The 23702-nt window shown below is 43.2% G+C and overlaps 1 protein-coding gene across 1 annotated transcript; it reads left to right on the plus strand.

Moving 5' to 3' along the window:
- Positions 1 to 437: 437 nt before the first annotated feature.
- Positions 438 to 22620, plus strand: zfr2 (zinc finger RNA binding protein 2). Its single transcript, XM_063012730.1, has 19 exons — positions 438 to 504; positions 1915 to 2161; positions 2529 to 2643; positions 2862 to 3068; positions 3186 to 3583; positions 4764 to 4946; positions 5042 to 5252; positions 6559 to 6683; positions 7451 to 7570; positions 7665 to 7801; positions 8239 to 8362; positions 9436 to 9617; positions 10476 to 10638; positions 13253 to 13421; positions 15769 to 15854; positions 16877 to 16972; positions 17070 to 17181; positions 18510 to 18607; positions 19488 to 22620. Exons 1-19 carry the CDS (start codon positions 449 to 451, stop codon positions 19641 to 19643), a joined length of 2985 nt encoding a protein of 994 aa, XP_062868800.1. The 5' UTR covers positions 438 to 448; the 3' UTR covers positions 19644 to 22620.
- The last annotated feature ends 1082 nt before the right edge of the window (positions 22621 to 23702 follow it).

Raw genomic sequence — 23702 nt, forward strand, 5'->3', positions numbered from 1 at the left:
CAATGGATTTACAACGTATTCAGTATTCAGTTCATGTACAGAGGACAGAAATAAGCAATCACATCCAAAAAGATTCTGCATACATTTATAAACTAGCCTGAATGAAAGGCTGCACTTTACACCCAGGAGCTGGACCCTGAAAATACAGTGTTAGTATCTGCTGCAGGATTAATAAGCTTCAGGACCAGCTGACCAGGGGAAACATTTCGGGGTTTAACTCTTGGATCTGTACAACTATAAAGCGCAGAGTTTAAAGAATTTAAAAGCATACAGACAGATCATGAGGTTGTTCATGGCTTAGAGAAAATCGGCCTCATTCTGGATCGGTGCTGTGAATGACTTCTCATCTGTCCAATCAGCGGACGGATTGTGAGACTACTATCCAATCCGGCGTAAGAAGGCGGGATTTATCGGAAAACAGGTGGGGAAAGAAATAACACTGATTAAAATGGCTGCTAGTAATTATTACGGATACACACATGGAGCCGTTGCACCGCAGTACAGGTACAACACGTCATTTGCATTCGGGTTCGCATTAAACCGGTGATGATTTATGATGATTTGGTGGAACGCCAGGTTAGATCAGTGATTAAATAGGCCAGCTAGACGAGTTCTCAATGCAAAGTTATTTGGCTAAGCTAGCTAGCAAAGTCAGCGGCGGCGTCCCATCCTGCATACTTACCTACTAGATAGTATGGAAGATTAGTACTCACTTATAGTGCTTGTATTCAGCTAGCATACTATGTAGTAGGGTAGTATGCGGTTGGGCGGCAGCCAGTTGGATGTACTAGCTTAGCTTAGATAACTTAATAAATGATGTAAATAAACCCGCTGGAATTAAACTGGAGATGCAATTTTGTCTTAAATTATCTAACAACAAACTATACTTGAAGCAGCTTGACGTTATTTCTGTTATGCTGTGTTTATCAGGTACATTTACATTGCACAGACAGGTGACAGATTAAAGGAAAACCCACCACCCAGCACAACGTGTCTTGGATTATTATTTGGGATCTGGGGTCTAAATGCCAGATCATTTAACATACATAAGGTGTGGTGACCCCTCGTATCCTGTTGGGGTGGGGGGTGGGATCATGAATCACCACCTGAGATGACCAAACAAGAGGTCACACCCTGACCATAACTGCATAGGAGCTATAGGTCAATCCACACTAAAACCTCCAGATTCAAGAGCAGTTTCTTCCCACAGACTTCATCTCCCTCCTAAATAAAATAAATGACTGACAATACAGACTTGAGCTAAATTTTGTAGTACCCATCCTACATGCTGTGTACTTTACTGTTTTTGTAAATATTCCACACGCTGCTAACTTACATATCTGTATATTACTGTATATTGCCATCGGTATGTTACCAGATGTTGTGTACCTCTGCTTATATGTACATACATACATTGGTCACTGAATACTGTAATACATACATTCACACGTCCATACATTTTCTATATATTGCCTGTATATATAGTCCGTCTTATAGCTTGTATAGTGTGGCTCCAGTGTAGTGTAGGGGGTATCACCGATCAGTCCTGCAGTGTGAAAGCCACACCAACTTGAAAGACTCCCGATTACAAGAGATCCAGTCGTGTAGTGTGAACTGTACAGCGACCTGACGACTTGGAAAGTCGTGTAGTGTGAACTTGGCATAAGCTGCAGAGTGGATTGCACTACAATGCGTTCTTGCTGCACCTCTTTCATCGGCAACAATGCACCGTGTGTTGTGACACATCACCAGCATCTAAATCATCTGCAATTTAAGCCACAGTAGATCGTTTGTTGGTCCGTGTTGGCATCACCTCACAACCTGTAGTGTATATAGATGCCCATCTGGCCTTTTTTATGAATCGAATCTAATAAAATGTATTCCCTCTGATTTTTTCTTTTTGCTCTCATTCAGTATTCAGCAGCCTCCTGCTTACTCCCAACCAACCACTGCTAGCTACTGCATCCAACCGGCTCCTGCTGTAGCCCAGACGGCCTCGTACGCTCCTGCTCCTGCTCCTGCCGCTGCCACTGCACACAATCCTCAGCCGCCGGTGTCTCAGACGTACCAGCCGTATCAAACTCAGATGGCTCTGGATTACCGTTATGGACAGCAGCAGGAAACACCAGCTCAGCCCACCACCACCCCTCAGAACTATCAGGTTCGTTTTGTTGCATGTAAAAATATTGATGTAATTGATGTGTTCCTGTTTGATAGCTGCTTGTTCCGAGCTACTCTGAACTGCCCTGTGATGCCCTGTGGCAGACTGGCATCCTGACTAGGACTCATTGTCCTCAATGGGAGATTTATTATTATTAATGGTGTTTTCTTTAAATTACTGATTGTGTGAAAATACTCTTAATGATTTGATTGACTGTTCCGCAGGTTTGACCATGTGGAAATTTGCAAGATTTGAAAACTATCATTGAAATTTGAGCAAATTTGACCTTATAAAACCTTTATTATATAATACTTAAACATGTAAAAGTCACTTTTAAGTCTAAGATTGTTCATTCGGGTGCATACAGGAGAACTACAGCTATGGAAGGGCGATGTCAGTCGGCAGTTATGATAACAAGCAGTACTATCAGACGAGCATCGCTCCTGCTCAGCACACGTCAACAGGACCGTACTTTCAGCAAGGTACGTTCAATCTACTACCTTCTGTTATCACCTGCCAGTACTGGGTTTATTGGGTTCCCTCACAGTGCCGTATCACATACGTACACCCCCAACCCCATCCCCACAGTGGCACAGGCACCTTGGACATGTCCTGGAGATGCTTCATGGTCATACGTTGATTGTGGTCATACATTGAGTGTCCACAGACATTTGGTAATACAGTTCGTTTATTCCTTCAGATGTTAAAAGTGAATACATGCCGGTAAACGCAGTGTACAGCCAGACGCCTAGACAAGACACGCCCGTCAAAGCCCCGCTTCCTGCCAGCTCCATGTCTACCAGCTACAACACCTACCCTATTTCCACCAGTGTACAGCAACCATCCAACCCCTCCACCTACACGCCTAGTTCATCCTACAACTCTACACCCGCTACGTCATACTCTGGTGAGTGAATATAATATATTCTAATATATAAACTAATATATATATAAACTAATATATTAGTTTTCTATTTTTTATCATTATAATAGCATGACGATTCACTTCTCTCCATTTTCGCAGGACACAGCTACTCCACTTACGAACCCAGCAGCTACACGTCCACTCAGGCGTATTATCAACCAGCTCAGCATCTGTGCCCCCAGCAGAGCCAGAATCATCTCCACGCTCCCTCCCATCATACCCCGAGTACCTCGCATCAGCCCCAGAACCCTTCCCGTCAGTTCCAAGGTCCTTCCCATCAGCCCCACCCTTCCCAGCAGCCAGCCCAGGTACCTGCTAAGCAGTTCACCAGTTCGTCGTGGAGCAACTCGAAGAGCAACCCGGTCACCAGTGCAGCCGGCGGTACGTACAAGACGCCGACGTTTTACCAGCCTAAAGCGCCGAAGCCCAAAGGTCCTCCGAAACAGCCTCAGCTGCACTACTGCGACATCTGCAGGATCAGCTGCGCCGGTCCACAGGTATGTCATAATGGTCAGAAATATGAATTTCAGATTTATAATCAGTAATTAGCTCTGAACAGATCCAGTGCTTGCAGTATTTGGGTTCTAACCTCACCTCCAGTCACTGTCTAAACTCCTGTTTTGAGTTTGGCATGTTCACCTCTTGACCGAGTCTGGGTTTGGTGGTTGCCAGGAGTCGTGCTCGGCCCCTCAGTTCCAGTGAAAGGAACTCTTAATGCTTCAGCGTACCAAGAGATTTCGGACAATTTCATGCTCCCGACTTTGTGGGAACAGTTTGGGGATGGTCCCATAAAGACGTGGATGAGCCAGTTTGGTGTGGACGAACTTGACTGGCCCGCACAGAGTCCTGACCTCAACCCGATAGAACACCTTTGGGATGAATTAGAGCGGCGACTGTGAGCCAGGCCTTCTCGTCCAACATCAGTGTCTGACCTCACAAATGCGCTTCTGGAAGAATGGTCAGAAATTCCCATAAACACACTCCTAAACCTTGTGAAAAGCCTTCCCAGAAGAGTTGAAGCTGTTATAGCTGCAAAGGGTAAGCCGACATCATATTAAACCCTGTGGATTAAGAATGGGACGTCACTTAAGTTCATATGTGTTTGGCTTATCCAGAATCGCTGGGTTCAGTGCAGTAACACACCCAGGCAGGACACCAGTTCATCGTGGGGCCTCGGCCGCCCCATCCAGATTTGAACCCTGGAACCCAGAAGTAGCGTCATTTACCACTGCAGCACCATAATACCCATAATGCATTTCAGTCTTTTCCTCCCCTTATCATTTAAAAAGAAGGTGTAGGATTTGATCTATCTTTGCATCGTCCTCTGGCGACCTCAGCCTGATGTACGATGTCCTCGAGGATGTGTTGCTGCCGTCCACATCTTTACTCTGACCAGCGGCGGATTTTCACATAAAGCGTCACCCTGCCTGGAGGACCACACTACTCTCTTTGTATTCTTTCTCCACTCATGCTGGCTCCTTTACGGGACAGTAAGGGTTGCTGTTGCAGTCAGTTGTGTCACGTCATTAGTGCCATGAGCGACCATTATTTAAAGTTTTAATAGGTTTTATATTGATTAGTTATCATGAATATTATAATAGTTATTGATTGAGGTGGCTGTAAAAAGCATTTGTACTTTTTGCACTCGTACCTTATGCTCCTCTTTCTCTGCTACAGACCTACCGAGAGCACCTTGAGGGTCAGAAGCACAAGAAGAAGGAGGCAGCGCAGAAGTCCGGCGCTCAGACCGCTAACGGGCCGCATAACGCTCAAACTCAGCTCTGCTGTGAGCTCTGCGACATCTCCTGCACCGGGTCAGACGCCTACAAAGCGCACATCCGTGGAGCCAAGCACCTGAAGGTCGGTGCCACTCGAGCTTAACGAGCTCATGTGCAGACTTGTGTGTGATACATTCTGTCACATAATAAAGGTGCTTATTTTGGAATCATCATCAGGTGGTGAAGCTGCACACAAAACTCGGCAAACCGATACCGTCAACCGAGCCGGTTCTGGTCAACTCTGCCCCTGTTTCCACAACGACCCCCCTGGCAAAAACTCAGGCTTCTGCTGGAGCTCCTGCAGCGCCGCAGAAACCCGCCGTCTCGAACCCTGTTAAAGCCCAGGCTCCAGTTAAACAACCTGCTGCTCAAAAAACGACAGTTGTCGGTAAGTTCAGACTGTCCAGTGTTTCCTGACCACAGTAATGACCTGAATACCTGCATGTGTAGTCATGTGTGCTTTATAGACCCTTTCAACCTCTATATAGAATTCTAAACTACAGGGAGATTCACTCCAAAGAGGCCCCGAATATTCTGTAATTACTCTCGCTAGGACGAAGCAACCTGAACAAAACAAAGTGCAATGTGCTCCTCAGTATATGGAGCTTCGAATAAGCGTGGATGCGCCTGCGTCGGAGACACGTTTAAGCTCCGTTTGCAACTTGCGGCTCCATACCCCGTACCCCTTCACTCAGTCACTCGACCTCTCATTAGCATGGCGGTGCACAGTACTGAGCTGCGCGTCTTCGTGGTGCCAACCTATAGGGTCGCCAGGTCGTTTAAGCGATGTCTGAGTGAATTTAGGATGAAATATGGTGTTCGTGACATATTGTTAAAAAGGCTGGAAATGACAGGATCATTGATCGATGGATGACGTGCAACATCGTCTGCAGCTGTCGCCTATGATACCCCCGAGACGCCGAGCACAGGAGACTGGGAGGTCTTATTTAACATGTCAGAGGGCTGCAAAGAGGGCAAAACTGTCTGGCCCCAGATCATCGCATGTAATGCAATCGATTACACATACGTCAAGACGTACGCAAAACCTGGAATTCACCAGGGACGAGGCATAGATCAAGTCATATACACAAGGTGCCGAATCGGCCACGACAGAATAACCCACCAACACCCTTTAAAAGGTGAAAACCCCCCAACCTGTGAAATCTGCCAAACGCCTGTAACAATAAAACACATTCTGATAGAACGCCCCAAGTACACCAAGGAAAGAGAACAAGTGCACATGCCTGAAACCATAAAAGAAATTCGAACACAAGACAACACAAGAACAATCTTAACCTACCTCGCAGCCATAATAAAGATGAAAATATAAAAATGGACCAAAATATAAACACAGATACGTAATACCTATTGTTGCCATTAAATGACACAAATGTATTAAACATGGCATTAAAATCCAAACAAACACATACAGTATGTCGAGGAATGTAGCATATTTTTTTGGTTCAGATTGCTTCATCCTAACTGGAGTTACAACAGAATATTCTGGGCTTCCTTCAAGTGAATCTTCCTGTATTTTTATTTTCTTTAGCCATGCATTAATATACATGTTTAAGAATCTCTGATTTCTGACCACTTCTGCAAAGGATTTTTGGCTTTTCATGCACGTCCTGGGCATTTGGATCATTCGCTGTTTTTAATATCATGTCCTCTTCTGTTTTGGATGCAATATAAAGCTGCTTCTCCAGAGCCGGTGAAGAACGAGCAGGTGATGAAGTCTGATCCTCAGAGTGATGGTGAAGGGGACGGATGTGGCTCTCAGTCAGACATCCAACCTGTCGGGAACGATTACGTAGAGGAGGTACGGGATTCGATTTATGTTTAAGCTTCTCACGTCTTTGTTGTGGATTTGTTAAAGGAGAACCAGTTATCGTCCATAATGTGTTGTGGCTGTAATACCAGGTAATAACCAGTAATTTACCGGGTACAGTCAAAATGTTGCTATTTAGTTGGAGATAAAAACTAGTCAAGAAAAAACTGTCTGCTTTATACTTAAGTAGGAACGCTGTTAAAATAGTGTGTGTGTTCGAAAACCTAGTGAGCTGTCTTACTGCCTACATAGGCAGCTTCCTAAGTAGAGAGGATTCTAAGTCATTGACTTATAAGGTAGGCATCATGCCATCCAAACCAATAGGATGGGGTAACACAACGCGCTAGCATGTCCACTAACATCTCCCTTCGTGTACTGAAAACGGTAAAATTCACTGACAAGCCCGAATTTGCAAATAAATACACTTGTGCACGTTTATACAAATTAAACATCAATAATAATTTATTTACGTTTGAAAATAACTCGTTTCTCTGCACCGTCCATCATATATTTAAATGCTGTCCATGTAGAGAGCTTCCTAGGTTTTCACACCATAGTGTCCAGATTTCTGAGGAGGCTTTCCACAAGGTTTTTGAATTTGTGAAATCAATCAAAAAGCATTTGTAAGGTCAGACTAATGTTGGATTAGAAGGCCTGGCTTTCAGTTTATGTTAAATGCAACGAGATAATCATAAATTGATGCTTCTTTTTAATCCCGTTTTTACCACTCCTATTAATATTCAAATCTTCGTTCGCAGATACGCAACGAAGACGGCAAACTGGTCCGTTTCCACTGCAAGCTGTGCGAGTGCAGCTTTAATGACCCCAATGCCAAAGACATGCACTTAAAGGGCAGGAGGCACCGACTTCAGTACAAGGTCTGAATCTGAATATTAAACTCCGCTGTAGAACTTGATGATTGTGCTCCAAATTAACTCCCATCACGGCATCAATGCATTAAACCTCTTGCAGAAAAAAGTCAACCCGGAGCTGGTGGTGGAAATCAAGCCGAACAACCGGGCACGGAAGCTTTTGGACTCCAGACTGACGAAGCAGAAGGTGCAGACGAGACATCACGAGGACGAGCAGCACTGGCACATCGAGATGAGGTTTGTGGATTTTCGATCCTAGAACTTTCAAAGTGTGTGTGTGTGTGTGTGTGTGTGTATGGGCCACTTGAATACTGGTGGGCATCACATCCGACCCCCATCCTTCACCTTGCTGGTAGAAAGCCCACAAGCTGGTCCACGTCCCCAGTTTGGGCTTGGACGGCTGCTATGAACTCAGTGATCTACAACCATGAGTCCTGGGAACACTGAATCTGGGCAGCTTAATTTTTTTGTACCCTTTATTAGGGTTTTTAGGATCAGTTTTTGTTTGACCGTTCAGCTGTAGTGCACGGTGGCTCAGTGGGTAGCACTGTCGCCTCACAGCGAGGAGGTACTGGGTTCGATTCCCAGGTGGAGACCTTTCTGTTTGGAGTTTGCATGTTCTCCCCGTGTCTGTGTGAATTGATTTATATCAACTGTTTGATTATTTGATGTAGGAGATATGAGGAGGACCTGTACTGGAGGAGGGCAGAGGAGGAGCAGATGTACTGGGATGAGCGGCGCAGAATGGCACCCCCGTCACCCGCCGGTCATCCTGGCATGGCAGTGCCCCCTCTACTGGTGAGAACAAATATCATAGCGAATAAGCTTCATTTTTAACCGTGTCATATAAACAGTTTGTCTCATTGGCGGCAAGGTAAGCGTCTTGACCATATTCTGTAGGAAACAATGGCACAGTCGGTGCAAACGTGGTTCTGCTGCGTGTCATGCGAATGCCGCCATAGTCTTCATGTCCTCTGACATGACCTCTTGCTGTTTCGGCGGTTCTTCATTCCAGTCGTCCAGCCATAACGATTTGGTCCTTATCAAAGTCTCTCAGGTCTTTATGCTGATCAGGAAGGAACAAGGAACCTTCACGTGCACCGTTGTTACCAATCAGGCAGCTTATAGTCCTCAAAACCTTCATTATATACATGGTGAAATTACAACTTATGACAGTAGAATCAGCCACAGACATGCAATAAGTCCCGGTCTTCCAAAAATAAAGTGAAATCTTAAATAGTTATTTTTGGTCGAACCGCCCAGCCCTAGCCTAGTCAAATTCCATGTTTTGTTGAAAATAAATAAACATGGTCTACGATTAAACGGACTAAAATATGACAGTTTTCTGTACTTTCAACTGCTCAGTTTTAAAAAGTTGGTACGACGCTGGGAAAATGCATTGGAAGGTGACTGTGTAGAAATGTAATGTTGTTTGATTTTGAAATTCTTAATAAATAGAGTTAAAAAAGTGCGGAAACCTTTTGAAGAACCCTCTTAGTAATTGTAAGGGCTCTGGTTAAAGCTCCACTTACTGGTTGCCACTGTTGGACCCTTGAGCAAGGCCCAAATTCCTAATTGCTTGGATTGTATTTGGTCACAATTGTACGTCACTTTGGATAAAAGCTGATTTCTGAAAGGTTATTGTACTGCTGACTGGATGACTGAAGAAATGCTTTTTATTTGTTCTTCAAAAGGACCAGGGAGATTTGTGATGTGATCTGAGGGTAAACAATAAATAATAAAATAGCATCAGATGGGCAGTGTGGATACAGTTCAGACACGGAGCAGAGAAACGGAACAGTACTGTAGCGCTCACGTGTGCTGGTAAATGAACAGTATGATATCTGGGTTCCTGCTCTGTATCGTTGCAGCCGGCGGTTCGCAGGCCGGATTCACCGGACGACCGGCACATCATGGCTAAGCACGCCGCCATCTACCCGGCGGACGGCGAACTTGAAGCTGTGCAGCGGATCGTCTCGCACGTAGAGAAAGCCCTGAAAAAAGTGTCGGACGTGCTGCAGACGCAGGAGGGGAAAGATTCAGCCAATAACAAGTGAGTCCTTTTATTATGTCTGTACAACACAAGAACAGGTTGGACCCACAGTATAAAGACAAGATAAAATAAACAGAGATACTGAACACCTGTATTAATGTATGGTATGGTATTAAAACCCAAGTAAATAAATTAAGTTATAGACTGTTTTTTGAACAGCATTTACTAGCAGTGCTCGATGGTCCAGCGGTGTATTATGCTGTCCCACCACCGCTGACATCTGGGTTCCTGGGGGTCGGCGAATAAAGCCTAACAATGGATTAGTGCTCTGTCTGGTGTATTCCTGCCTTGTGCCCAGTGTTTGCTTGGAAACCAACCCCACCACAATAGCAAAGTGGTGGTAATATAAAATAAAACGACCGTTTAGTAGCAGTTTAATTGTTTTAAATAATGTTTGAGCTGAGATTAGACATACCAGCTTGCCCCTCTGCTCTCAAACTTTGATTTCAGTTTTCCTGGAAAGGGAACCAATGTTGACCTCTACTCTGACTGAGGAGAGCCGTGACTAAGGCGCCATCAGTCAGCCAGCAGAGGTCGTAAATGCATCAGTTGTTAAGAATCCCCTTCCGGCACTCCCATTGAACAACAACCGATCGTTGTTTACGTAGGCGCCCAGCCTGCCGGTAGCAGAGCTGAGTTTCGAACCGACGAGTGCTAGTGTGTTTTACCACTGTTCCACCTGAACACCCATTGGAGCATTTTATTTACAAGATATTATACGTCTTTCACTATTTAATTTTGTGATACGGGTGACACTAAGACTGTGTACGTGCTATTTGTGACTTGTAATGTAATATGACTTTTTTATTATTAAAGAAACGTTAGCATGTTATTTATCTCTGGTTGATTGTGGATCAGGGTGGACCAGGGTCGGATGCTGAAGGGAGTGATGAGAGTGGGGATCCTGGCTAAAGGCCTCCTGCTACGTGGAGACAGAAACATTCAGCTCATCCTGCTCACTGATCAGAAACCCACCGTGTCCTTGCTGAACGACATTGTCCAACTTCTGCCCAAACAACTGGTAAGAAATCATCCGTTCTGTTCGTCCTGTGTCTGCGTCTGTCCGAGGTGTTGGGCGACCGTGGACTCCAGGTTAAAGTGAAAACGTAGACCATCATGGCTACAACAGAGTAGCCAGGTTCTCTATAGTGAATGTGTTTATTATTAATAAGGGTTATGTCTTACGTAGCTGAATTGGTATGAGCTGTGAGGTCAGTTGGATTGAAGTAATTTTTCGAATTAACTACAGAAAAACAAAAATTAATAATTAAATGTCAATAAGTCACTTTGCACTATCGCCATCTACAATTATTGGTCCGGCTATTTGTCACATTTGAGGATGTGAAGCCTCTTAGTGCCATTTCCAAGCCTGGATAAAAAGGAGGGGTGAAATCTGTGCCAAATCTGGTATGCAGACCTCTATCAGCTGTGGCGACCACCAAATCAAATAAATATGTATTCATATATATACTGTATATATATATCCGCACTGTAATCGGTCGTGTCTGAGAGACGCTTATAGTCCGGATTTAGCTCCATCTGGTTTCCACCTTTTTGGACGCTCAGAGAAGCTTTAAGGGGAAGAAGATTTTCATGTGGTGATGATGTGAAGGCAGCGGCGCATCAGTGGCTACGCGCTCAACCAGAAACGTTTTTTGCTGACGGCGTTAATAAGTTGGTACGATGCTGGAAAAATGCATCAGAAAACGAGTGTGTGGAAAAGTGATGGAGTTTGTTTTTAAAATTCTTAGTAAATAGAGTTTAAAAAGTGTGGAAACTTTTTGAATAACCCTGGTATATATACTTGTTAAACGAACTATTATTTTTTGCCCCAGAACATGAATGTGCCATTAATATATACTCAACAGTTCATGTCCTATCTGTTTTGATTCTGCTGTTGATTAATTTGGGGCTGCGTCCCAAATCGCATACTTAAACAGTACGTACTAGATTCCAGGCAAGTACGCGCTGCTCGGCCGGTAAAGAAGTAAGCTCTGTCAGTACACAACCTCGTACGTACTACGTCCGCCATCCTACCAACGTCACGTCGCCACAGTTCTAACGATTTTTAATTTGGACAAATTCATCGTTCTCCACGAAGCTGCTCATAACGTTACTCAGGAACATACCTATTCACAACATTTTTAATGTTTGTCTTACTCCACTTTCCGCCGTCTTTCTTCTTTGCTACGGACACCTTTGCAGCTCCAGTTGAATTATGGGATAGATTATCAGACCGTAAGTGTAAGCACCACAAAACAGTTAAAAATCAATTCACATGTGTAACGATTCAAATCGGTTTGCATGTATAATGAATCGATATTCGCTTTAAACAGCAGAGGGCGCTGGCGCTATTCACCTCGCCTGGTTGACGTCACTACAGGGTTGCCAGGTTCGTAATTTTCCAGCCAAATTTATTTATGTGAGGATACTTCCTTTATTTGTATTATTCATTTATTTATTTAATGTGGGATTTAGTTTAAAATTTCATTTTACACAAAAAAGGGAAATGTGCAGCATTGTTCTGCATAGTTTGTACCTACCTCAGAAATAAAAGGACATTCATTATTTAGATAAATAAAAGACAGGCACAAATACAGGATTTTATTTTATTTTTAAAAAGAAATAATAAAAGGAAACTGTCATCATTTAGTTTAAAAAATTGGGAAAAAATTGTATCGTGAATCACATCGCATCGTGGGTAGAGTGTATCGTTACATCCCTAGTAAGTGTGCATCATTTGCATACTTAAAATAGCTGCCCAGGCAGTAGGTCACCCGGGTACTTCTAGCGTACCGTTTAACGTATACTACGCATTCGGACGTGCTAGTATGCGATTTCAGACGCAGCCTAAGGATCGGTTTTATTTGCAGAAACTTTACTTTCTATAAATAAATAAATACATTTTCACGTGACTGTCGGGGAGGCTCTCATCGTCACGGATCAATAAACAATAACACCTTCAGATCAAGGTGGGGGATTACCAGTAACACTGGTTTTCTTTTTCCTGCTTTCTGAGAATCGAAGCACGTTTAAGCCACTTTAAAGTAGTTCTCTTCCTCCTCGCTAAGAATGTGGTTTTAAACAGTCACGTGGCATCAGGGGGCTCGTAGCGTTTTGAAATCTAACGTGGGTGTTTGTTATTTTATTTGGTTCTTTTTAAGTACTAGGTTTAATATGCAAAGTGCTGATCTTTAGTTGCCCTGCCTGGTTATGACACCTAATCTTTAGGGCTGTCACAGTCTGCAGGTGGGAGGACGGGGGCAGAATATTTTAGTTTCTATTGGACATTTTAGCATTTTAGGTTCCTGAAAAAATGAGGATGCTCTGCTGTCTGTTGTATCTTGAGCAACGGCCACACAGAAGCTAATATACCGTAGATACGATTTGAAGAAATCTGTGGTTTGGTGTTTATTTGGTGACTGTGACAGCCCTACTGGACCCTACAGAGACAGCCGGGTTATGTATATCCTATATATTATAGGACACAAAGCTCTAGCATCATTCCCATCTCTCGGTGAAAGTGATTATTTCCATGTCACTGTTCTCGAGGGGGCTACAGCCCCGGCGTTCCGTGTTCCTCCCGGCCGTCTCCTCTGTAGTGAGTAACGCAGAGTGTCCTTTTAACCCGGCAGAACTCTTCTGAAGATCAGTATCTGGTGCGGGCTCAGCCTGAGGAAGCCAGCATCGTCATTCTTTCCAGCACGGATCCAAAAATGCAGGTGACCGTCTGTCTCACTTCGCCGGTGATGCGGGAGGAGCCCGGCACGGAGGAAAAGGCGGGCAACAGGCCGCCTGAGAAAGGTTAGAGAACCCCACGCTTTCAGTCAGCAGCTCTGTATGTTTCCCTTTCAGTGATAAAAACAGATGAAGAAGCCAAATTTGAGCTCAATCTGACTTCTAGCACGTAATTAATACAGATCAGTATCAGCATCACTTATTATTTCTATTACTGTATTTATCAGAATGTAAATTGGCCCCAAATCCTCTCGTTATTAGCGCCCATTTTCTGATTTCCCTGGTGGAATCTAAAGCTGGATCTCTGACCTTTCTGTAATGTTGAATGTATGATTTTGCTGTGCATGACGATATATATATATATATATATATATAAAAGACAGACCTCTGTCTGTGTACATTGTCTAGAATTTAAAACAGCACAGGGTGGATTTAACTGGCTAATCAGATTATGTCGACAAAAATAAAACTGATCCTCGTGTAGTGGTTTAGCCTAGACATGTTTGGTTGCCACTGGACCTTTTCTAATTGGAACGCTGTTTCAACAACGTTCATCTGATTGGACTGTTTGATAATACTAGACTAAGGGTGTTAACCGAGGATTGAAAGATGGAAGTCCTGCACCTCTGGACCCCTAAAATTAAAGAGTAAAACACTAACATGTCTTTGCTGACTCAATATTTATGTTAAGGGTAATATGGAGATTGGGTTTGGATATTTTACAGACACACTATATGGACAAAAGTATTGCGACACCCTTTCTAATTACTAAGCAGCAAGCATTTAGGGAAGCCCCTTTCCTTTTCCAGCGTGAAGACATTTTAAAGAAACTCCAGTGTCCTACATAGAGCCCTGACCTCAGCCCCGATCAGCAGCTTTGGAACACCAACTGAGGCTTTCTTGACCAACATCAAGATGCTGTCATCTTTTGACTAAATGGGCACATATTCCCAAGCTGAAAAGATCACATAGGGTCTTAGAACATCCAGCAAGCTCATGGTCAGGTGTCCGAATACTTTTGACCATATAGTGTATATGCTGAATTTCTTTCTACCCTTCTGTAGCCTGTGACCAATTACCAAGGACAAGAATTTAATATACTGAGTGCCTATAATGCAGCTCTTATATCAGTCTGAAGAAAATGGTGTTTAAAACCACAGTGTCCATCATTATTGGTGTAGCTTTGCTCCTTTGGGATGTACAAATCCTTTTAGCATGTGACCATTACTACCAACCACTTCTTCTTCTTACTCACAAATCCATCCCAGTTCTAAAAGGACCAAGTGCGTGTAGGATGTTTTAGAGGGAACATTACAGAGGCGAGATTGAGAAGGTTTGGGCACGTGCAGAGGCAAAGTGGGAGTTCTGTGGGGAGAAGGGTTCTGAGGAAGAGGAGGATGTTTACGGATGCAGTGAGGCAGGACATGCAGGTGACGATCATAATGCCTTTATAGACTGCAGTGCCAACAATGCTGCTCCTGCTAGATGTGACGGAAACCTGACGTTTGCACCAAAAATGTCCAGAACTTACAATGGACTTTCTCACAGACTGGACTGAACAGTGAAGAACTCCAATTATTTTTTTGCTAGTTATAACTTTCAGTTCAATTTAATGTTGTGTTTTGTACGATTGTGTAAATTCTATTTAGTTAAAGTTTCCTCCAGGCCACCCAAGAAGGACAGGGGTCCCGTCTGAGTCTGGTTCCTCTCAAGGTTCTTCCTGTATTTTTAAGGGAGTTTTTCCTGCCACTGTCGCCCTCAGCTTGCTCAATAGGGGTTTTTGGTCTGTTGGTCCTGGATTCTGTAAAGTTGCTTTGAGACCATGTTCATTGTAAAAAGCACTATATAAATAAATTTGACTTGACTTGACTTTTGAAAATCCAGTTTCAATGGTTTCCACGACTGGTGCTTCCACTTTTTCTCTATTTATTTCTCATTATAGGAAAATGTGTTGCAATAATTGTTGCTTGTAATTGGTCATGTACTACAGAAGCTCTAGAAAGAAATAAGGTTATAAATGTTGAATTATTTCTTCATAAAGGGGGATTTTTAATGTACAGCTCATCACTGTGAGTTTTGTACGTAAGTTCATCCTTGCATCACGAGAAGATTTTATTTTCAGTCTTTGCGTAACTTGTTCCACTGTAATAACTTTTAGGAACCTGGGGGTTTGGAAAGCGCGCGTCTGGTTATTTCCTTCCCCTGATAGATTCCTCTCTGTATTCTATCATCTTAAAGTGCTTTACCGGTGATTTCCCTCTTTCAGAATTCCTCCGTTATTGCATTTATCACACAGAATGATTTTAATTGAATGTAAAATGAAAAGGGAACACTTTGCTATGCAGCTGTACAACAACTGGAACATCTGTATGATTGTGCTCTATGATGATGTGCCTCGTTCGTCTCTTTTCAGTGCCTGAGGAAGATCTTGGAGACGTTCTTAAACGGAAAAAGTGCCTTGAGTATTTGGCTGCTCTGCGCCATGCGAAATGGTTTCAGGTAAACCGTTATAAGATTTAGGAATGATTTCTAACCTGGGCCCTTGTTTATTCATGCTGTGTTTAATTGATTAAGAAATTTACATACACTAGTGAACATAAAGTCTTGTGCAAATGGCTGGTTTGGAGTATGTCAGACACCTTTTATCCAAAGTGACTTGAGCCTTGCTCAAGGGCCCAACAGTGACAACTTGGCAGTGATGGGGCTTGAACCAGCGACTTTTTGGTTACTAGTTCATAACTTTACCCACGGTGGCTAAGTGGGTGGCACTGTCGCCTCACAGCAAGAAGGTCCTGGGTTCGATCCCCAGGTGGGTCCATGTGGGTTTCCTCCGGGTGCTCTGGTTTCCTCCCACAGTCCAAAGACGTGCAAGTGAGGTGAACTGGAGACACTAGATTTTCCATGACTGTGTTCGATATAAACTTGTGAACTGATGAATCTTGTGTAATGAGTAACTACCGTTCCTGTCATGAATGTAAACAAAGTGTAAAACATGACGTTAAAATCCTAATAAACAAACAAACTTCACTCACTAGGCTACATCTGGTTTGGTGGGTTGCGTGTACACCCATACCCCCACCACAATGTTGTGTCCCAATTTGGCTACATTTAATTCCCTTACATACCCTCGGTCACTTGTTTAATGCCCTTGCTGGTTGAGAAGGGCTGCTGCTTTGACACCAGTCAGTGTTGCAGCTACAAGGACGTCATTTATAATGGAATATTAGACATCTGTGCCCTTGTGTGGACATTCCAGGGCCAATTCCATGCCATGATGATTTTCCAAGTTTTCTACAGTAAATAAACTCTCGTACATGTTAATGAACAGTTACTCTTTATTTAATTTAAGTTATTCATACTGGAAGAGAATATACATAAATATACATACAGCAACTTATATCATTAATGTGGAGGTGTAGAACAATCCACAGTGCTGTTAAGCTTTGTAGCTTCGCAGATTCCATTAATAAATGAGTGACCCGGGCTTGTACGTATGACGTCCTTATGGCTTTTGTCGACAGGCTCGTGCGAATGGTCTCCAGTCCTGTGTGATCGTCATCCGTGTGCTCAGAGACCTCGGTCAGCGCATACCGACCTGGAGCGAGATGTCTGACTGGGTGAGCTTGGCATTCGTGCCGCCTGAACGTCACGGTTTATGGGTTTGTTCTCTGATGATCGGTACGTGAATGTCGGTGTTGGATTTGATGTTTGAAGGTGATGGAGCTGCTGGTGGAGAAAGCGATCAGTAGTGCCGCTACCGCACTGAGTCCAGGAGAGGCCATGAGGAGAGTGCTGGAATGTGTAGCTAGTGGAGTCATACTGGAAGGTACGACACTACGTGTAAACTACATTTGTGGCATTTAGCAGACGCTTTTATTCAATGCGACTTACAATTATCATTGAAGACAATTTAAGCAATTGATGGTTGAGAGCCTAAGTGGTGATGAAGCTTGAACCGACAACCTTCTGATGACCAGTCAAGTACCTTAACCACTGAGCTACCACTAAAATACTGTAAACACTTAGCTTTATTGTTTTTAAATACTACTACTAAAATTAATAATATAAATAAGACGACCACATGGATAGTGTTTCTCCAGAACATCCGGTCTTCTGTTGGGTCTTTAGGCGTCTTAATGGTTCGTTCATTATCCCTCTGATTGTATCCATACATCTTGTTGCTGGCCGTCCTCTTCCTCATTTACCTTCAGCTCTTCCAAGCATATTGTCTTCTCCTAGGAATTAATTCTTCTCATAATGTGTCTAGAATAAAAGCTTCAGTTTGGTTATCTGGGCTTGGAGTGAGAGTATGGATTTGTTTCGATCGAGGGTCGATCCGTTTGTCTTCTTCGCCATTCAAGGACTCTGAATGACATGAATATTTTGGATATTGGAAGAAAATGTCGGCAAAGCAAGAAGGTCCTGTGTTCGATCCCCAGGCGGGGCGGTCCGGGTCCTTTCTGTGCGGAGTTTGCATGTTCTCTCCATGTTTGCGTGGGTTTCCTCCGGGAGCTCCGGTTTCCTCCCACAGTCCAAAAACATGCAGTCAGGTTAATTGGAGACACTAAATTGCCCTATAAGTGTGTGTGTGTGTGTGTGTGTGTGTGTGTGTGTCTGCCCTGCGATGGACTGGCGTCCCGTCCAGGGTGTTACTGTGTGCCTTGCGCCCATTGAAAAGCTGGGATAGGCTCCAGCAGCCATTGTTTTTGACTTCTAAGATAGTTAGAAGTAGGGTGACCGTTCCAGAGCTCACCTACCTGCACGGGTATTGATTGTTAGCTGTAATAACAAGATGGGTGGGTGTTGGCCTATCAGTGTCCTTACACATCGTCAAGGACTCCACCCATATTCAGTCCGGTTTTCCCACCCAGCAGACGTTAACGGCCGATTTTTGTCTGCTCCAGGCACTTCCTATTATGCCCGCTAGGGTGCGCTCAGCCGACCGGAGTTCAAAATCCCAGCACTTGTGTGCTAGTGGAGCATCCTGGGGCCACCTGGGCACCCCAGTGATTTTTACTCAGTCTGCAGGAAAGTGTATTAGTATTTATTGCTCTGTCTTTATTATTGTGTGTAAATCTATAACACAGTACAGTGTGCTCAGATGTAAAGATTTTTATACTTATTTACACTTTTATACTTTTGTTCTGCATTCAGACGGTCCAGGGCTGTTGGACCCCTGCGAAAAAGGTCAAACTGATGCACTGGAGGGAATGACCAAGCAAGCCAGAGAAGATATAACAGAATCCGCTCAGGTATCTAAACACCAAAAATAATAATAATGGATAAAAAATCTATCAATTGTTGTGGCTGAAATATATACAGTATATACACACTGATCAGCCATAACATTAAAACCACCTCCTTGTTTCTACACTCACTGTCCATTTTATCGGCTCCACTTACCATATAGAAGCACTTTGTAGTTCTACAATTACTGACTGTAGTCCATCTGTTTCTCTACATACTTTTTAACCTGCTTTCACCCTGTTCTTCAATGGTCAGGACCCCCACAGGACCACCACAGAGCAGGTATTATTTAGGTGGTGGATGATTCTCAGCAGTGCAGTGACACTGACATGGTGGTGGTGTGTTAGTGTGTGTTGTGCTGGTATGAGTGGATCAGACACAGCAGCGCTGCTGGAGTTTTTAAATACTGTGTCCACTCACTGTCCACTCTATTAGACACTCCTACCTAGTCGGTCCACCTTGTAGATGTAAAGTCAGAGACGATCGCTCATCTATTGCTGCTGTTTGAGTCGGTCATCTTCTAGACCTTCATCAGTGGACACCACCACCATGTCAGTGTCACTGCAGTGCTGAGAATCATCCACCACCTAAATAATACCTGCTCTGTGGTGGTCCTGTGGGGGTCCTGACCATTGAAGAACAGCATGAAAGGGGGTAACAAAGCATGTCGAGAAACAGACAGACTACAGTCAGTAATTGTAGAACTACAAAGTGGAGGAGGTTTTAATGTTATGGCTGATCTGTGTATATTAATTACCTTCAAACAATCACATGACTGAGGGGCAGATCTTTACCTCCTGTTTCCAAGCATGTGTTTTATTCATATTAAAGTTGAAATTCATCCTTTGTAAGATGATCAGATGAACATGAGCTCTGATCTTTCAGTACGCGCTGAGATTACTGGCCTTCCGTCAGATCCATAAACTCCTGGGCTTGGACTCGCCGCCAGCCTCCAAGATCGGCGCCCGCAGCCGCAAACGCCGGAGAGACGGAGCGGACGAGGGCGAAGGCGAGGGCAAGAAGGACAAGAAGCACTTCTGAAACGCTGGAGAAACACTAAACATCAGAGAGAATCTCGATCATAACTCGAAACGTTGAAATATTACAGAGAATGACTACGTCTACTCTAGACATTTAGCTGTTTTGATAAGAGCTAACCAATGAGGAAGTTTTGTTTCCCTTTTTTGTCTTTTTTTATTAGAGTCGTACTGAAAATAGACGTTTAAAGTTTACGTGTTGAAATCGGACTGCGTTCTGTTTACAGATTAGCAAAAAAAAAAAAAAAAGTGACTGAACAGTCTGAAATAATGTGACTCGGCACCGTCACGCCGAGGCAGGTTTATTTAACATAGCACTTACAACAAAGAGAAGCTTCACGCTCGTCCACAGAGGCCAGTTTTATTATTTTCATTTTTTATAGCGTTTACACAGGACCCAAAACGTAACAAACCACTTTGTTTCATTTCAATTCCTTCATTAGTGAAATCGTGCAGGAAAATAATCGAATTCTCACAACATACTACTGCAAACAGACTCTAGAGAGATAAATGTATATATTTATATTCTTTGATTTAATCTTATGAATAAATAGATTATTGTACTAAATATCCTGTGAGAATTTATAAAAACTAATAGTGGAGTAATATAAGTAAGACGCGTTCTCACAAAGAGACAAATATATTTCATTCATTCATCTTCGGTGTCTGGTTCAGGTCAGGGTTGACTTGGAGACACAGAGTACCTGGAGAGACTTACAGTTACAGAAAGAACATGCCAAATTCCACATAAGATAACAAGCTGGTTTGTGGAACTGTGTAGCACCAATAATATTTGTCAGGTCAGGTTGTACCTTAAATCTGGACAGCTTGGTGACGGTTCCAGAGCCCACGTACCTGCAAGGCTATTGATGGTCCAGTCTTTGCGGTCTGGTACGAATCTCCTTTTCGAACACCCTAGGAGGAGAGTGCAAATCTAAGAAACTAAGCTAACAAACAAGGTGGGTTGGTGTCGGGGTATCGGTGAAGATGGGACTGTCAAGGCAAAGATGGGCAAAGATTTTTGGGGAAGAGATTTTTATTATCATTCAGTGATCTAATTCCTGAAGTAAAAGGTGTGGCAGCATCATGGACGACCCCGGATACCGTAATGATCTGAAGATGAATGAATGAATTTAGAGATTTCAGTAATTTTTTTATTATTTGTTTATTTACTATGAATGTTTAAGTTAGTAACGCTGTAGAATTGTGACTGCGACTGAGGACATTTGTATCCGTCGGTGTCCGAGCATTTCATTCTTAATTTCAACAGTAGGAAACAGAAACAGACTTGTACTTGTACTGTAATATATGTTCTATTTTTGTTTGTTTTAATCAATTTGTTGTTTGTTTGATTTCTTTTTCTGTACGTTCAGGCTTGATCGTGCTGATTTTTATTAGGTGTTTGGACTTTGAAAGCAGTACAGCAGGAAGGAATGATAGAACGAAAGTAATTCTGGAATAAATTCATCAGTCTTGCACATATGAAACGAACACTTGAAGTATCGGTCAGTGTTTAATCACAGGACTCTTAAATCTGGGTACTTTTCGACACCAGTGAGCAAACCCCACTAGAATGGAATGAGGCTCTGACAACAATAACCACTCTCATTAGTTAGGAGGACGTCTTGCCTTATGTTGTACTTGAAGTCTGATGTTTCCAAGGCATTCTTGATGCATTTCAGTGATTCTACTCCATAGGAATGTGGCTTTCTACCATCTACCACTAACAGTAGGTCATTCAACACTGGACTCAAGCCAGTCTTGCAGGCCACACTTCTTCTTTATTATGTAGTAGTTATTGGCCTGGGGTACATAAGAGTCTCAGTGGGCGTAAGATGACTGGACGTGGTACGTCTCGGCTCTGGCAGTTACGCGAGTGTCTCATAGGGAGTGTAATGGTCTGCAGTTTTCACAGAATGTGGACCAGGGATGCCAAGGCAATTTCTTAAGGAATATGAATTTGGAGACCTGGAATAGGAAATTGGAATATGAATTAAAACCTTCAGCACTGAGGTTCTCAACCCTTGGAGCAGCACAGAAAGAGCACTAGTAGGCGAGGAAACCACAAAGAACTTAAGTTAAATTCTACTCAGTCCTGGTGCTCAAGTGGCACGGTAAAACACGCTTGCCCAGCTACACTAAACTCTCCGGCTACCAGGCGACTACACAGACATGATCGGCCTGTCTGGGGGAGGGAGCGCTGCAGGGATTCCTGCTGCAATTACGACCTCTGCTGGCTGGTTGTGGTGCTGCACATAGACTGAATAATGGAGAGCAGTGCGTGACTCTCTGTACACTATAGTGATCCCTGTGTGAAACCACACGTTTGAGGGGGTGTTGGGTATGGCCCTCCTGGATCAGAGTCAAGGTCAGCAGCAGTGGATACGAGTAGATTGGGAGATAAGAGGAAAAATACAAAAATAGAATAAAGCTCCAAATCATTTGAATTGTATCGAATGCAAATTCGTAATATTAAATAAAAATGATGCAGTTGGGAGTTTTGTGCAGTTCACTGGGTGTTTTGCCGGAAAGTTTAGTGCGATTTCTTGTTTTCCTTAGGGAATATTTTTGAGTGCAATGTAATGCAGGGTTCAAGTGTTTGTGTGGTGGAGTTATGATGCGTCTTAGATCTTTAAATCATTTGTTGTTTCTCTTCTTTTACATTGGATTTATTGTTATTATAAAGTCAGTTATTGAGTGGTGAGTTGTTCCTTTAATTTTAAAAGGACCGATTATAGGAAACTTGAACTGTGCGGAACGTTCTGGGTGAAGATGTTCTTTGTTTCATACTGTGACAACATGCAATACTCATCAGTCTGTTAATCGGAACATTAAAGTCGATACCTTTTCTTTCTTGAAATTGCTCTGTATAATGGCAGAATGTTTAAAAACGTCTGGTTTTGGAGTTGTATATAGCAGTGTGAATTTTTTTGGAATATAAAAAAGTCTTTGTAGTGCTGCTTCAAATGATGTATTAAACTTGGAGATTGTAAAATGTCTTTATTCTTCTTTATTGCCATTAATATTACAAACTTCAGTCGATATTTTCCGCCGGTAAGGTCGATGTTAATGAGAAGAAGAGCCACTTGAGGTGGTTCGGTCATCTGATTCGGATGCCCCACTGACATCTCCAGTTGGATGAGGCCCTGGGGTCGACCCTGGACCCACTGGAGGGATTATATCTCCTGCCTTTTACCCTCTTCTTGACTCACTTATATACAGTTCAACAAACTCCAAGCAAACATTCATATGTCTTTCATTCAACAGTGGATTCAGTTTTGCTTTTCTGCCTTTAAGACCTCATTCATTTGGAGTACACGGCAAGCACTGTCTAATATGTCTGGTATAAAGAACAAATGTAATCGGCTTGGTGGGTAGCACTGTCGCATCACAGCAAGAGGCCCTGGGTCCGATTCTCAGATGAAGTGGTCCGGGTCCTTTCTGTGTGGGTTTCCTCCGGGAGCTCCGGTTTCCTCCCACAGTCCAAAAACATGCAGTCAGGTAAACTGGTAGAAGGTTGCTGGTTCAAACCCACCACTGTCAAGTTACTACTGTTGGGCCCTTGAGCAAGGCCCTTAACCCTCAGTTGCTTAAACTGTATAATGTAAGTCGCTTTGGATAAAGGCGTCTGCTAAATGCCGAAAATGTAAATGCTGTATAAGCAGTAACTACTTGTCCTGTCATGAATGGAACCAAAGTGTGTAAAACACGACGTTAAAAATCATCATAAAATAAAAAAAAAAATATATGAAAAATGGGACAAATTGCCCAAATCCAGGAGTGCACAGCTTATATAGATGTATATATGAGGACTGAGATAATGTAATTGCTGTTAATTGTGGGTTTTGATTTTCGCTTCAGTAAGTCAGTATGTGTGATTAAGGGGCAGTTGTTGCCTAGTGGTTGAAGTACTGGACTAGTAATCAAAAGGTCGCTGGCTCAAGCCCCACTACTTCCAGGTTGCCACTGTTGGGCCCTTGAGCAAGGCCCTTAACCCTCAATTGCTGCAGTACTGTAAGTCGCTTTGGATAAAAGCGTCTGCTAAATACTGAAAATGTAAATG

This window comes from Trichomycterus rosablanca, chromosome 17, assembly GCF_030014385.1.
Source record: "Trichomycterus rosablanca isolate fTriRos1 chromosome 17, fTriRos1.hap1, whole genome shotgun sequence".
Lineage (NCBI taxonomy): Eukaryota > Metazoa > Chordata > Actinopteri > Siluriformes > Trichomycteridae > Trichomycterus > Trichomycterus rosablanca.